The sequence below is a fragment of the Miniopterus schreibersii genome, assembly GCF_964146895.1.
Source record: "Miniopterus schreibersii genome assembly, chromosome: 1".
NCBI lineage: Eukaryota > Metazoa > Chordata > Mammalia > Chiroptera > Miniopteridae > Miniopterus > Miniopterus schreibersii.
Genome location: NC_138101.1, coordinates 143,305,255 through 143,320,934, shown reverse-complemented (window position 1 = coordinate 143,320,934; position 15,680 = coordinate 143,305,255). Strand labels below are relative to the sequence as shown.

The 15,680-nt window shown below is 56.3% G+C and overlaps 1 protein-coding gene across 1 annotated transcript; it reads right to left on the bottom strand.

Annotated features, from left to right (window-relative positions):
• Positions 1–5,500: 5,500 nt before the first annotated feature.
• Positions 5,501–15,313, bottom strand: DLL4 (delta like canonical Notch ligand 4). The gene is made up of 11 exons (XM_081129539.1): positions 14,862–15,313; positions 14,483–14,752; positions 13,928–13,985; positions 12,856–13,122; positions 12,356–12,416; positions 12,144–12,274; positions 9,946–10,115; positions 9,559–9,778; positions 7,709–8,411; positions 7,090–7,198; positions 5,501–6,552 (listed from the first exon to the last, which is right to left on the bottom strand). Exons 1-11 carry the CDS (start codon positions 14,925–14,927, stop codon positions 6,547–6,549), a joined length of 2,061 nt encoding a protein of 686 aa, XP_080985665.1. The 5' UTR covers positions 14,928–15,313; the 3' UTR covers positions 5,501–6,546.
• Between the last annotated feature and the right edge of the window lie 367 nt (positions 15,314–15,680).

Below are 15,680 nucleotides of genomic sequence, written 5' to 3'. Positions count from 1 at the left end.
GGCCAGTTTGTCTCAGTGGTTAGAGCGTTTGCTCGCAAACTGAAGGGTCCAGGCTTGACTCCTGTTCAAGGGCACGTACCTCAGTGCAAATTCAGTCTCTGGCCCTGGTTGGGGCTCGTGCAGGAGGCAACCAATCGATGTGTCTCTCAGGTCGATGTTTCTCTCTCTTCCTCTCTCCCACTCTCTAAAAAATCAATGGAAAAAATATCTTCCAGTGAGGATTAAAAAAACAAAACAAAACAAAACAAAAAAACCAACAAGAAACAACCAATGAATGCATAAATAAGTGGAACAGCAAATTGATGTTTCTCTTTTTCCCTCCCCCTTCCTCTCTCTCTCTCTAAAAACTAAACCAATCAATAAATTAATTAATTAATAGAATAAATAACCCACAATCTATGAGGGGGCTACGCTTCTGACAGACCTCAGAGAGATCAATGTGTCCTTTGGCATGTGTAAGAAGAACATAAGTCCCACCAATACTTTGGCAAACAGGTGGAAAGAAAGTAGCTGAATCCCTCAATATAGTCCACCTCAGAAGAGGGAGAGAAGACAGATGCTCAGCTGGTTAAGGGGCAAGGGGCAAAGACTACTTGGTTCCCCCATCCACAAAAGCAGGGACTACAGTAGTACCTCGGTTTTCTAATGCAATCCGTTCCAGAATGTTCGAGTTTTGAAACGATCGAAAACCGAGGGATCCACAGCCGACAGGTAGGCCTCAGAATCTCGCCGTCAGAGGAAGCCGTGTGGCATGTTCAACTTCCGAGGCGTGTTTGAAAACCGAAGCATTTACTTCCAGGTTTACCGTGTTCCTAAACTGAAATGTTCGTCAATGGAGATGTTCGAAAACCGAGGTACCACTGTATAAGGATTCACCCATGTCCTAGCAGAAGAGTTCATGGGATGGTGGGAAAACCTGGCACCCTACCCACTTCTAGCTTCCAAGAAGGGAGGAAGATGCAGCTGATCCGGTACCCTAGGGTGGCCAGGGTTCCAGTTATTCAAACCTCCTGCCTAGTCTACCTGGAAGGGGAGAGGTCAGGGCTCCAACAGAGGGTTGGGATGGTAAGGCCTTGCTCCCAATTCCAAGGAAAGAGGAAGGTGTGGTTTGTGGGGCCAGGAAGTGGCTGGCTGCTGGGCTTAAGGAGAACTGCAGTGGGGAGCATTTCAGTGGAGTGACAAGGCTAGTGCGGAGCAGATACCCATAGGGTCAGAGTCGTACATCAGACCCCACAGAAATGCTGCAGTATGGTAGGACCTGGTTTTAGAAAAGAATTCCAGGAAAGCAGCCTATTTGGAGAATTATGACTGTGGGGGCAAACTCTGAGGCCCAAAGACAGCCAAGTAAGTGAAACCCCTTAAATGAGAGCAGCTGGGGCACAATCCCCCAAGGGCCTACTGAAAATGGGAAGGAGACCCCAGAATGTTTTAGATCTCTTTTAGCAGAGAGATGAAAGAGGACACACTGAGTGAAGGGAGTCACTAATGGAGGTGGAACAACAGACAGGCTTAGTATGATGGGCTTGGCCCAGATGTCTGCCACTGTGGAAAACAGACATCAGTTCTTGGACAGGCCAAGTGGCACATGCCTCTTTGCTAACCCCCTTTTGCTTTTCCTCCCTGAGCCAGGAGAAAGAATCACTGGAGACAGACAGGCTGGCCCTGCCTCACAGGGCTTTGGCTCTGCCATGACACAGGACGGCTTGTGTCCAGAGCCGACCTATTGCTAAATCCAGACTCCTGAGGTTCCGGTTACCTTGTGTCTGGCCATAGGCTCAGCTGGCTTCTTGGACTCTGTGCTGTGCCCTCAGGGGGTCTTTAGGGATGAAGGGAGCAGGCTGAGTCCACTCTTAGCCGAAGAGTTATAGGAAACAGGGCCCCAGAGGCCAGGGAAAAGGTGGCAAAACCCACTTGTGTGGCAGATCTCCAAGAGGAAGGGGACTCTTGAGGACTTGGGGGTCCTGCTGTCCCTTCCTACAGCCAGGGTCTCCCTTCCACTATTGCCCACATCAGAAGAGGTTGACCCAGCCTACTGGTGTTCCTTAAAGACAGAGGCACGAAGGGAAGCAATGGTGGAGGCAACCTGGGATCTCAGCTGCCTCCTTGGTCCTAGGGCTACCGCTGAGTCCATCAATCCAGACTCCAAGCTCCTCTCTAGCCCACCCCATCCTGTGGTTTGCTAGCATAGCTTGAGAAGACTTAACCCATCAGTGGGGAAACTCGTTGCCCACAAATATTTTCATACTCTAACTCATTTCAACCTCGCAGGAACGTGCAAGAGGTATTATCCTCTGAGAGGTTAAGGTTAATTAACTAGATGGTTGGCGTCCTTGGGCAGTGACCATGTTTTGTCGCCAATGTCAGGCATATAAAGGGGGCTCGAACAGTGTGGAAGGAATGAAGGAATAGATGGACTTGTCCCAGGTCACCTGGTAATAACAGGCGGTGCTGGCGGGGAGCTTCAGCCTCGGGACTCAAACCCGGTGCCCTCTCCAGCCCTTCCCCGTTCCCTCCATCAGGATGCTGGCTGGGGGAGGCCGGAGGGCGGCGAGGTGGGGGGAGCCGGCTGCTGCGCGGGTCAGAGCGTGCGAAACGGCCCTGCCTCGGGGCAGCCTGAGCCATACTCAGGGGAGAGCCTCGCGGTGAGCGCTCCCCGGTTTACTCCCTCGGCTCGGGGTTCGGGGCCTGGAGGGAGCTCTGCGCCGAAAGGACGAAAACTGATTTCGCGTCCAGCTGCCCCTCTCCCGGCTGGTTCCCCAGGACCGAGAAGGGCTGACCCCCAGCCTGGAGGGGCCGATGGCCCCGCAGCGCCCTCTGGTGCCGGGCAGCTGGGCTCCCAGGCGGGGGGCGGGGGGCGGGGGGCGGGGTTCGGGTGCGAGAGGCGGAGGCGGAGCCGGCGAGGGCGGGGGAGTCTGCGAGAAACTCGCGGCCTTCGGCGGCTTCCCGGCCCGGGAAGCGAGCCCAGGTCCGGCGGCCGCAAACAGGAAGTCGCGCTGTAACAAAGAGCGGGGGGAGCGGGGAGCCCGGGACCTCCGGGGCGCCCGGCGGCCACAGCAGGTGGAGGGCCGACCGCCCCGCCGCCCCGCCTCCTTCCGCCGCCGACCGCGCCTCCGCGTCCAGAGGGATCCGGTCGGGCCGCGGGGTCGGACCGTGCGCCCTGGGCGCGAAGGAGGGCGCGGCCGCCCTGGGAAGGCTGCTGGGACCTCCCTGGCGCATCCTCTCCCCCGCAGGGGACAGTCATAGCACCCGGAGTGAATCACTTCCATCCCCTTCCTGGAAGGCAGCAGACCGTGCGGGTGGGGGTGAGGGGGCTGGGTCCGCGGATCCTGGCGACCCACGAAAAGACTGGGAGCGCCGCAAAGAGGGGAGAGCCCTGTGGGTCCGCGTCAGAGGTGGAGCATTCATACTACCTGAGTTTAGTCTGGCGGTTTAATCTAGCTTGGGATAGGGGGAGGTAGGAGCCATTGTCTTTTTCTGCCCCCTGATCGGTCGCCCATAGCCCTGAAGCAGCAGAGGTGACCTTGGCTGAGCAAGCAGAATAAAGACGTTCATTCCTTCTTCACAGCCTCTCCCTGACTCACCTCCCCACAGTGATATCCAGGTGCTTCCCAGCCACTGAGTCCTGAAAAAGCAGCTGTCCTCAGAGCTGGAGGTCACTGTGGGGTCAGACTTATCCTGTGGGCAGGGCACTGCCTCCAGGCTGTTCATGAACTGCTAAACTCTGAATTCTCTTGTGAAATACCCATGCAGATTAAATATGGGCATCTGCTAAGCCATGGAGAGGACTCCACAGTGAGTCTAGAGCTATCATCTGACCTTGTTTCTGCCAAGCCTGGGACCTCTCCTGTGCACCTGGACACTCCATCAGGAAAGTCTTGGGTACCTTACCTACGAGAAGGAATTGGACCCTCAGGAAGTGATCTGGAAATCCTGGGGAGAGGAGGACTTCCACCGTGTCCTGTTTACACCACAAGTGCCTGGCCCATCTTCTGCCACGTCGATAGAGATGGAGCCTGGCATGAGCTACAGGTTGGAACTGCCCAGACCAAGTCCACACGTGGGTCGCCTTTCCCCAGAAAGCTGGTGTGGTGGGCTCTCCCAGCTCCCTGTCTAGGGTATCAGAGCCAGTGAGTGGGTCTAGCCAGCTAGCTCCTCTCCAGGGCTCTTCTTTAAGGGGCTGGCAGTCAGTGCAGTCCAGCACAGCCTGGTGGTGTGGACGTGCAGGCCTGCGGGTGTCCTACCTGTCCCCCACATGGGAGCCTCGTCATCTGGCCTGCGTGTCCCAGCCCAGTTTCCCCCACCCCCCAGGGTCCGGGAGCTGCTTTCCTGTTTCATTTTGGGCAGGAAGAGTGAGGTCGTGTTGTTCTTCCCCCTGCTGCCGGCTCAGGCTGTGGGAACGGTTCCCTGAATGCTTTCCTGTTTGATACCCTGTGTGTGCAACGAGGGAACAGACACCAATGAGTGAGGCGTGGAGCCTGTGCGTGCAGAGTGTGATGAGCCTAGGTCTCTGGCTCCCAGGTCTCTGGCATAGGCACTCAGATCAGGGGTAGGCACGCTGTTTGTGTGCAGGACGAAAGAGGAAACGGAGGCAAGTAGCACTGCATATACTTGGACTCCACTGGGAGCATCTGGCGGGTCTATTTTGCCTTACTGAAAGGCTGAGAGCTGAAAGCATCTGCTCAGCTTGTTGATGGCTCATTTTTTTCACCATTTGCTCTCCATGGGGTATGTCTATGGCCGTAAAGAGAGGACTGGCAGCCTAGGACCATTCTGCACCTTAGAGGAAACTAGGCATGAAGTTGAGACTGGAAACTTCCTCATTAGTGTCTCAGCCAGAGAAACCTGGACTCAGGGAAAGCCACCCTCTCCTCTTCCTCCCCTCCCTGCAGACCAGGTACCCAGACAGCTCTCTTGCCCAGCTGCAAGGAGGCTAGACCCAAGGCAAAGCCTCCCACCCCAAGACTAATGCCCTACTGGGGCTGAAAAAAAGAGTAAGGTGCCAGCCCATCTAAAACCCTGCATTGGCAGGAGGAAGGACCCAGATGCCATCATGGTTCAGAGACTCCATTCTTCAACAAGAGAACCCTTTTGAAAAGAGGGAAACAGGCAGGATTGTCCTCTTTCCCGAAATTCCTATATCCCCCAGGCTGACTTTGGGGCCCATAAGCTTTTTCAGACTTGAGAGAAAAGGGGGATAGATTTAGGCCAGGGAGCATATCCCCCAAGTAATTCTGGGAGAATGAAGGGGGGTGGGGGAGCCACAGCCAGCCTCCTACCATCAGGCAGGGAAGGCTGGCCTCGGCTGGGTACTAGATGGGTGAGGCCAGGCTCCCCAGGGAATGGAAGGGGACAAGAGCCTGGAGCACAGCAGGCCAAGCCCAAGTGTATGCACGGGGCCCAGAAGTTCTTGTGGAGCAGCTGGCAGCAATATGAGAAGGGGAGTCAGAGAGGATGGGGAGAGGATTCCCACTCGACCATCACAAAGACAGGACCCAAGAAGTAATAAACTCCTATACACATCTGTTCCATATTATAAATACACATTATATACAAAATAATGTTATAAAATGTAGAAAGGTCAGTGCTTCTGATTCTTAAATTATCAAAATACTAGACTCCAAAATAAACTACAAAAACAAACAAAATAAAAACTCATATTATTGATTTCTGAAGATCGACTAGGGGCAGTAGTGGGCATGGGCAGAGCTCAGACTCAAGGCCATAGGAATGGGCTTGAGAGAGGAAAGGGCCTGGGTGACAACAACACCAAATTTCTCCCTTACTGGAATTTCCCACATCACTGTCCTGAGCGCTCTAGTTAGGCCGGGCACCCTGGGCTGGCCCTCTACTTGTCTGCTCACACGAGCTCAGAGGCACAAAGGCCAGAGGCTCTGGAAGCCAGGTAAGGCTTACCAACATTCTTACCCAGAGGGCCTGGGCCAGGGAGAGGCTGGGTGGTGTTATGAGCAAGGCTCATACACAGTAGTTGGAGGCACATGCAGAAAGTGCTCCTCCCCCTGCGTGTGCTCACCTACCTGCAGGGGAACCCCCTGCCAACAGCCACACCTGGTGGTTTCCTGGCCCACAGATGACCCTGCCCTTACTGGCCTCCTCTCTCCTCTCTGATTTGGACCCAGCTGTCACCATGGAGCCTGGGCCAAAGGCACTTTTGGAAACACAGATGCCAGTGGAGGCCACAGCAGCTCCAAGCCCTACAGGGCCACTACCACTCCCTCTGGAAAACAGGCCAGAGCTCCAAAGGAGCCCTCTGAAGGCCACCGCTGGCAGGGCAGGTCCAAGTGGCACCTCTCCTCTCTTCCCCTGGCTGGTGCGGCTGCCAATCTGATGCCAGACAGACACCCAGAGATGTGGAAGGTACTGCATCTCTTGGCGAGTTTCACAGTCTGTCCGTTCATGCCATTCCCTCTTCCTCCTGAGAGCAGCACGTTGCATATTAAAAACGTCCCATCCAGGATGCAATGTAAACAATGCAGAAGGAAGGTCCAGCCTCTGGGCAAAGCTGGAATGTCCTGGGAGGCTTCTGCCTTATACCTGGGAGAATGTAGAAAGTGGGAGAGTAGGTTACCCCGGAGTACAAAGCCCTCCCTCCAAGGCTGCCCTGGGCCTCCCTGGGAGAAGCCAGTGGGACAGGTGGGGTGAAGGAAAGGTAGGACAGGCCTCCCCAGTTTTCTGTCCCAGCACATGCACATGCCTGGGAGCCTACACTCATAAAGTGGGGCAATGGAGGAAGCCAGGGAGAAGGGGCAGGAGAGGCACAAGGCAACCACCCTCACCCACCAGCAGCTGGGAAGCAGCGCCTGGGAGCTGGCCAGGTGCCACAGCTGCCCAGCCCAGCACTAGCGCAGCAGGAAGAGACCAGGCTGGGCTCACCAGCACGGCTCCTGTTTCACACCCTCTGTTTCAACGAGGCCAGCAAGGACCAACCCAAGAGCTATGAATTTGGCCTGCCAAGGAAGGGTCCTGACCCACCCCAGAGTGGCTCCTAGGGTCAAGAGTAACCAGACCACTTCCCCAACCCCAAAAGGCAGGCAGGGACATGCTGGAAGGGCAGGCGAGCCCAGCACTCACCTCTGTGGCAATGACACATTCGTTCCTCTCTTCTGATATCAAACACACAGACTGGTACATGGAGTCCCTGGGGGAGCATATCGCTGATATCCGACACTCTGGCTTTTCACTAAGGGAACACAAGACAGGCTGCTGAGGGAGGTATGGGGAGAGGGCTGGGGGAAGGGTAGGGGCACTAACCTGGACCCTGGAGAGCCAAAGGGCACTGGCATAAGTGGCTCTGGGAGAAGACACAGGGACCGGGGCTGCCCAACGCTAGCCTGGGGGACAGACAGGAACAGACCCCTAAGAGAGCCACTGGACCCCCAACCTTACCAGAGGAGCTCAGGCCTGGCAAAAGCCAGCATTGCCTCTAGAGGCAAGCCATGACAGAAAGATGGAAGTCACAAGAGACACCATATGGACACTTGACATTTGTGAATGAATGAATGAATGAATATGAGGGAGGGACAAAAGACCCCTGGTGGAACTTTTGTTGGAAGATCAGTAGCAAAACCCTGTTTGCTTAAAAGCAGTCAAAGGCCTGGTGCCAGCCTCCCACCTGTCCTGAGGGAGCCCAGATAGTACCACTTAGGGGTCTGGTCTGTGGCCAGGCCCTGGGCCTCTAGGTGCTGCTCACCTGTGTAACCGCAGTGGCGCCTTCTCCCCTAAGCTCTTGTCACTGTGGGAATACTTCCCCAGTATGGTCCCCCGCCCCAGGGGTCCTGGGGCCAGATTATAGTCCAATGTGTGGTTTTGCTGTTTGCCACAGTTGGACTTGTCCAGGCCACAGTCCACTTCCAGCTCCTTCTTCTGGTTTGTGTTCTTGAGCTGGGCAGCGGGGATCAGGTTGTCCTTCTGGAAGTCTGACAAGTTGTTCATGGCCTCCCTGCCGCTGTCATCTGGCCGCCGAAGCCGCAGCTGCCGCACAGCCACTGCCACCATGCCCAGCAACACCAGCACCACCACTAGCCCCACGCCCAGGGAGACAGCCACCCAGGGGAAGCTTGGTGGCATGCTCACAGGGAACTCGCAGCGGCTGCCCACAAAGCCATAGGGACAGTTGCAAACGAAGTTGTCGGGGGAGCGGCCAATGTAGCAGGTGGCCCCATTGAAGCAGGGTCCTGAGGCACAGGCGTCACTGGATGCCCGCACCTCACAGAGCCTGCCAGAGAAGCCAGCAGGGCAGGTGCACACGAGCCCATTCTCCAGGTCATGGCAGGTGCCACCATGGGCACAAGGGCTGCGGGCACAGTCGCTGATGTGCAGTTCACAGTGGGTGCCTGTGAATCCAGGACGGCAACGGCATATGCGATTTGGACCTCGGTTCAGACACTGGCCTCCTGTAGGTACACAAAGGGCACAAGTCAGCAATCGCCTGGGAACCCCTCTGGTGCAGAGGGTGAGCGCTCCTTCCCAGGTATGAGCTCAGGTCCTGCCTCCATAAACACAGCCAGCACTTACAGGTCCCACTATGAGGAGCACTGCACAAAGAGTCAGGGGACCTGGAGTTGAGGGCACCCTGGTTGCTATGCCTCCATGGGCTCATGTATAAAATCACTAGCATCTCACAGAGCTTTACAGTAGAATCAGACAAATATGCTTGGATTTGAATCTGTGGATCTGGCACCTGTTGCTTTACCTTATTTCTAAGCCTCAGTTTCCTTACTTGTTAAATTGGAGTACAGTGCTATCCCCTCCACAGGAGATCTCTGAGGGCTAGGTGGGACTATGCAAGAGTGCAGGAGGGCATCCCTGGTATATGGTAAATGTTCAGATAAACGTAATTATTATTGTTTCATCTGATCTTCATAACCACATGAAAGAGAGAGGACAGGTATTATATTTCCCATTCAGTGATGAAGAAACTGTGGCTCCAGGGAGTTAACTAAGTGATTAGCCAAAGAGCAGACTCCATCTCAGCCCTTCCAACCTCTCTCCAGCTCTTGAGGCTTCTCTCCTGCACAGTGCTGTTCAGCTGCCTCACAGCAAGTCACCAGGACGCCAAGGAGACAAAGATAACCAGCATGCTTTGCAGCCCGAAAGATGCTGAACATTCTAGATGCCTTGTGCCATACCAGGCTCCATGTGGCCACATGGCAAGGTAAGGTGTTCAGGAATAGGGCCTCGACCACACCAGCCTCCCTTGAGGAGGGACAAGAGGCCTCAGGCATCCCTCTCTCTAGCCCAGGACTTCCTGGGGCAGGTCAGTGGCCACCCTAGTAGGGACTAGGAATGGAAATAGGAATGGAAGCCACTCAGGGTACACACTACTCCTTCTCCTAAGGTCTGCACCCACTGCTAACCTGCCCCTCTTCCAAAGCTACCCAGCTCATCAAGCAAGCTCTTCACCATCCAGAGCAGGAGGGGACCCACTCAGCCTCCCCAGAATGACAGACAAGGCCTCTCTCGTCTCCTGACTTTCCCTCACCAGAAGGCGCTCTTGTCCCCAGGGCTGATACACCGAGTTAGCAAGGCAACAAGACGCACCATTGGCACACGGGTTGCTGGTACACCTGTCCACTTTCTTCTCGCAGTTGGAGCCAGTGAAGTTGGGAGGGCATTCACAGGCATAGCTGGTCCCCTGGTTGCGCTCCCGGCAGGAGCCCCCATTGAAGCAAGGGGAGTTGGCACAGTTCAAGGTGCTATGTTCACAGTGCAAGCCATAGTAGCCTGGGGGACACAGGCAGTGGTAGCCATCCTCCTGGTGCTGGAGAGAGACCAGAAAAGGGCCAAAGTCAGATCCTGGGGGGCAGGGATGCATGGCGGAGGGGTAGGCCCCATATGTCCACAATGCCTGCCTATGGCTTCCTGCGGTGGGGATGCTGGGCACCACCTGGCCAGATCTCTGCCTTTCTGCACTGGCCTGGGCCTCACCTTACAGCTGCCTCCATTGCGACAGGGGTTGCTGTCACACTCGCTGAGCTTCAGCTCACAGTCCACACCAGTGTAGCCTGGGCGACAGGTGCAGGTGTAGCTCCGCTGCCCACTGTTAGAGCACGTTGCCCCATTCTTGCATGGGGAGTGATGGGTGCAATAGTTGAGATCTGCAGAGACAGGAACCAACCAGCTGAGCAGAGCCAGAGAATCGTCCCACCTCCAGGCTCCTTGTAGTGTAAGTTCACTGCCCATGTTTGGCCCAGAGGCTTCAACTCAGTCATCCAGGCCCAAATACCCTCCCTTCTCCTCCAGTGAAATCATGTATATTGAAGCACCTTGACTCACATCTGACCAGTGCAATCAACCAAAGTTGAAAAACAGATGGACAACTGCCTGCCAGGTAAGCTCACAAACACCAGCAGGCAGAATAAGATGAAGGTAAGGAAGAGGAGTGGAAGGCAAGGCCATGTGCTGAGGAGGAAATCAGAAAAAGTTTCATGGAGGAGGGGAAGCTGAGCTAAGCCTGGAAGGAGGGATAACATTTTAACAGGTGGAAATGGTAGGAGGGGCAGGGTGGCAAGAGCCACTATAGGTAGTGACCGGGCAGTTTTTTAAAGGGGAATTCATTATGAGGGTATTTTGAAATGTAAGTATTGCCCTAGCTGGTTTGGCTCAGTAGTTGGAGCACTGGCCCACAGACTGAAGGGTCCCGGGTTTGATTCCGGCCAAGGGAACATACCTCAGCTGCAGGCTGGATCCCTGGCCCTGGTCAGAATGGGTGCAGGAGGCAACCAGTTGATGTGTCTCTCTCACATCGATGTTTCTCTCTCTCTCCTCCTCTCTCCCCTCCACTCCCTCCAAAAAGCAACGGAAAAAATATCCGTGGTTGAGGATTGAAAAAAAATTGAAATGTACTTGTTTTCTTATTTGGGACGGACAGGGAGGGAGAACCAGACAGAGCAAACATTGGGACTGTGAGGGCTGTGTTTGCATGTGATGAGTATATGACTGTGTCACCTGGAGCAAATGTGGGCAGAGGAAAGAGAAAGGGCAGGAACCAGGGGTGTGTGTGTGTGCGTGTGCGTGTGCGTGTGTGTGTATTTGGGGGGGGGGGGAACAACACAGGCACAATACAGGGGCTGAATTCCAAGCCCCTTGTTGCCAGCGAGCCAGGGCCTAGGCAAGTTCTTTCTATCCTGGCAAGCCCTCTGCCCACCCTACCCAGGCTTGTGCTGGTGTTTCCATGGCAGCAGCCACCCCATTTGCCCCTGAAAATGGGAGGCACATGCTGCAGCTGGCTCCCAGGATGAAAGAGATAAAGGATCCCTCCTCCACAGTTGGGCTGGCAGACCCCTGTATAGCCAGAAGAGTGAACAGCCCCGCCAAACACCAGGAAGGACAGTGTGGGCTCAGGCAGCTGCCTGGCAAGTGCAACTGAGGATGAACAAGGGAGACTGTTTCTGCCCACACCGAAAAGTCAGTTAGATGTCACTCCACCCAGAGGCCCAGGTCACCCAGCCTCCGGGCAGCTGGTGGGCACACCCCACCAGACAGCTGTTTAGGGGAGAGCTGCTCAAACAGCCCTGGCAGGTAAGCAAACACTTAGGGGGTTAATAGGTAACTATGAGGTAGAAAGAGGAACTGAGCCCAGCATCCCTCTCTCTCTAGCCTTACTAGAATTTTTTTAAAATGTTTTTATTGACTTTAGAGAGAGAAGAAGGGAGAGAGAGAGCGAGAGAGAGAGAGAGAGAGAGAGAGAAACACATCTATGAGAAAGAAACATGGATGGCCTGCCTCCTGCATGCCCCCTACTGGGGATCAAGCCTGCAACCTGGGCATGTGCCCTGACTGGAAACCAGCAAGCTCTCTGGTGCACAGGATGATGCTCAACCAACTGAGCCACACCGGCCAGGGCACAGCTTTACTAGAATTTATGAATGCAATCTCCAGGCTACCAATTTGTCACCCTCCTGGCTTCTCCAGCCACCCTGCCTACCCAGTACTGGAGGAATAAGCACCCACCATCTTATTCTAAGGCAATTGTAAAGATCCTTGAAAGCCCCAAGCTCCTTGAAGGGTCATGGGAAAGCCAGCTCAGCAGTCACCAAGTAAGAAGGCTCCAGGTGATAACTCTGGTTCCCACCCCTTGCCCATCTCTCCCACCCCCTCTTCGTCCTCTCTTTGCCTTCACTCACCTTGGTCACAGAATAGGCCTCCCCAGCCCTCATCACAGGTACACTGCCAGGGAATGGTACAAGTGCCATGGCGACAGCCATTGTGGGGGATGCATTCGTTGCACAATCGGCCCTGCCAGCCTGGCCGGCAGCTGTGAAACAAAAGGGAGGCTGAGGTGAGCTGAGGGTCTGGCCAGGGGATGTCCCCCTCCCACTTCCTGTCCCCTACTCACATGCACTCTGCTGGTTTGTTGCAGTAGCCATTCTGCTCATGACAGCCAGAAAGACAGACAGCTGAGGAAAGAAAACAGAGCTGGGTGAGGTTGGGATGCCAACGCCTCTGAAGCCCACTCTCCCTCTCCTGGCCTTGGGGGTGCCCCCAGTTCTCCTGAGCTCACTTCCAACTCTTGGCCTCCCAGAAGAGCCATGGCTGTCCTAAAGGGAACCGGTGGCACAGGGAAGGAGAATCCAGGCTGGATGGAATGCAATAATGGGGTTCTTGAAGCTCTGGCACAATGGGGAGGAGCACTCAGAAGAGAAAGTTCTGAGCCCAAACCTGTCCTAAGCATCCCCAGCTGCTCCCGAGGCCCAGCTAGTGGGCAGCCCAGACCTGCTCTGTGAGGGAGGCAGGCTGTGAGGAGAAGCAGCCACCGTTTTTTTTGTTTGTTTGTTTTCTGTTTTTTTGCTCAGGGGACCCCCCTCCAGGCAAGTGGGAGAGAGCTTGGCTGCTTACGGTGTTCGCAGTACTCCCCAGTCCAGCCAGGCAGACAGGACAGGCTGCCATCTGGCTGGCACACGTAGTGGCCGAAGAGGTCATTGCGCTTCTTGCACAGCCGTGAGCAGTTGTCCCCATAGTAGTTGTCACTGCAGATGACCCGGTAAGAGTAGCGCAGCCTTGTTGGGAGAGGGCCGGTCTGCTCTTTCAATGACCAGTTCTGGCCCACAGCTAGGGAGCCCTGGATGGTGATCTTGCTGATGAGCGCGTTTGGTGGCATGGCCTCTGAAGGGGCAGAGGGCCAGGTCAAGGAAGGGCAGCCTGTCCCCAAGGGTGCCAGCAACTGCTGGATCAAACCAGTTGTCCAGATGACCCCCACCTGCCAGCAAGCACAGTCCAGAGGAACCCAAGGGTCCCACTTCTTAGCTGCCCTGTGTGTGCGCCTGTGCAGGGGGCCTGATACTATTCAAAAGGGGGACAATAGAAGGATGTTAAGATATCCCAGTGCTCTGGAAGCAGATAGGCAGGGGAAAGAGGAAAAGAGGTCAGAATGGAAAAAAAGGGGGGAAAAGACAGAAAGAAAGAAATGAGAAAAAGAAAAGCTCTCCGTGGAGGGAGGACCCTGGGAGCAAGGGGTCCTCGGGCGCCCGCTCAGGGGTTCTGCCCTCAGAAATGGGGAATGCTTTTCTTTTTCCTTTTCAAAGTGAGAATTGTTGTGCTGCTGAAATATCCTTTTCCTCTGTGTCAGAACAACATCCCAAAGCCATTATTCCCTTTCCAAAGGAGCGGAATTCGCGAAAGGTGTAAAATACAGGAAGGGGCCCGTCAGCGGCGCTGGCAGCTTCGGCCTTTCTCACCGCCGTGCTCCCCGCGTTCCCACGCCAAAAATAACCCGCAGGAAACGCAATTGTGCTCAGAGTCCAGGCAGCGGGCGGAATCCGAGCGTCCAGCGCGGGGCGCAGCTCCCGGCCGAGCTGAGCGTCCGGCCCCCCACCCCCTCGCCCCGCACTTCCCCCGCCTATTATTACAGGTTAACTCCTTCGGCGCTAAGCCGTGTCGCCCCCCTGTGGCGGCGGAGCGAGCTACTCACCTGGCCCCAGGTCTTCTCCGGGCGCGTGCCAAGCCTCGATGATCAGTGAGAAGGTTCCCTGGGAAGCGGATGGAGGGGGCGGGGGAAGACGGAGAGATAGCGAGATGAGCTGGGTGGTGGTGGGGGGGGTGCCTTGCGGCAGCCGGTTTAATTAATCTAATTGCAGGATACAGTTACCGCGCCCCGGTCAACCTAACGGGTCTGCGCGCAGTATTGCGCGCGAGCACGAAAGGCGAGAGGAGAACCCCGGATAGGAGGCGCTGAAGGATGCGGGAATGCACGCGAAAGCCATTCGGAGGTGGGAGACGCGCCGGGATGACGAAAATCATATCCCATGAGCTGGGAGAAGAGAGAGCATAGAACTGGGAAAGGGAGACTGGTGAGAGCCTTCCAGAGGATGAGGTCCCAGGAGAGAGTCGAAAGAAAGGATCAGAAGCGAACTCCCCTTGTTTTGTTTTGTAGGGGAGCAAGGAAATCTGGGGGAAAAGCTTTGGTCTCAGGGAGCCCTCTTTTCTTGGCTTTCGTGACCTCCCAGTGCGCCCAGGCTGTGCTCACCGGCCAGGTGAAATTGAAAGGCAGCTGGAGAGGGTTGCGCCCTCCGCCGCTACTGTCGTCCCCGACGGCGAAGGAGTTGGTGCCCAACACAGGTGTGGAGACGCTGCCGAAGGTGCAGGGCCCCGGCGAGACCACCGCCTGGAAGTGCTTAAGGCAGACGCGGAAGAAGGTCCGGCAGCCCCGCTCGCACGGCAGCCCGCTGGCCAGTACGCCGCGCTCGTTGGCAAACTCCTGCAGCTGCAGCTGGAAGACTCCGGAGCCGGCCGCGCGCTGTTGCACAGGGACCAGGAAAGGAGAGAGGGGAGCCGTCAGCTCGGTGGACGCCAGGGCTCAGGCCCGGAGCGCGCTGGGAGGGGGCGGAGGGGGCGCGGGACATTACCTGCTGACAAAGTGCCACCAGCAACAGTAGCGCCCAACCAGAGGCGCTACTGGACGCGGCTGCCATTCCCTGGGGCGTCGCTCTCTCCACCCGCCCGCCCTGAAGCTGGCTTGGTTCGGGACGCCGCCTCCGCGTGTGTCCACCCGTGGAGGAGTCTCTGAAAAACCAAGGCTCCGTTCGGCGTTTTCCTCCCGCCTCGCCTTCTCGCTAGCTCCGCTCAGATTGCCGCGGCAGGTAATCCAGGTGAGGGCGGCTGGGCGGCGGCCTCGCGGAGGACGTGTCCTCGGGCTAATCTTGGGGCTGCAAACCGGCTAGTGCCCGGGTGCAGTGCACTGGGGCGGCTTGAGCTGCAGCTCTTGGCCTGGAGTCCCCAGCCTGCGCTCAGCGCCGCTACTGAAACCTGCGCGCTCGGGAGCCTTCCTTATATATATTGGCTCGTCTCCTCTCTGCCTGTCACTCTCCCCTCCCCTCCGGCCTCCGCTACAGCCTCAGCGCCGCCCGGAGGGGGCCTCCGCCCCCGCCATCCCCCCCCTCCCGCCAGCCAGTCAGGCACAGGTCCCCGCCCATCCGTGCGGCTCTCAGCCCCTGGGTCCCCCAGCTCTGCGCGTGCGGAGAGGACCAGTTCTTCGCAATCACCGGGTTACGCGCGTAGACCCCGGCCGTGGGAGAATAGGGGGAGTGCCGGGGTGTATGGGACGGGAGGTGAGCGAGTGAGTCTGGAATGGTTCTGGGGGGCAGAGACACTGGGGAGTCCACGGGCGAGGTGCGTCCGCAGCCAGCGCTAGTTACCTGCAGCAGGTAAAAAGAACTTATGTCCGG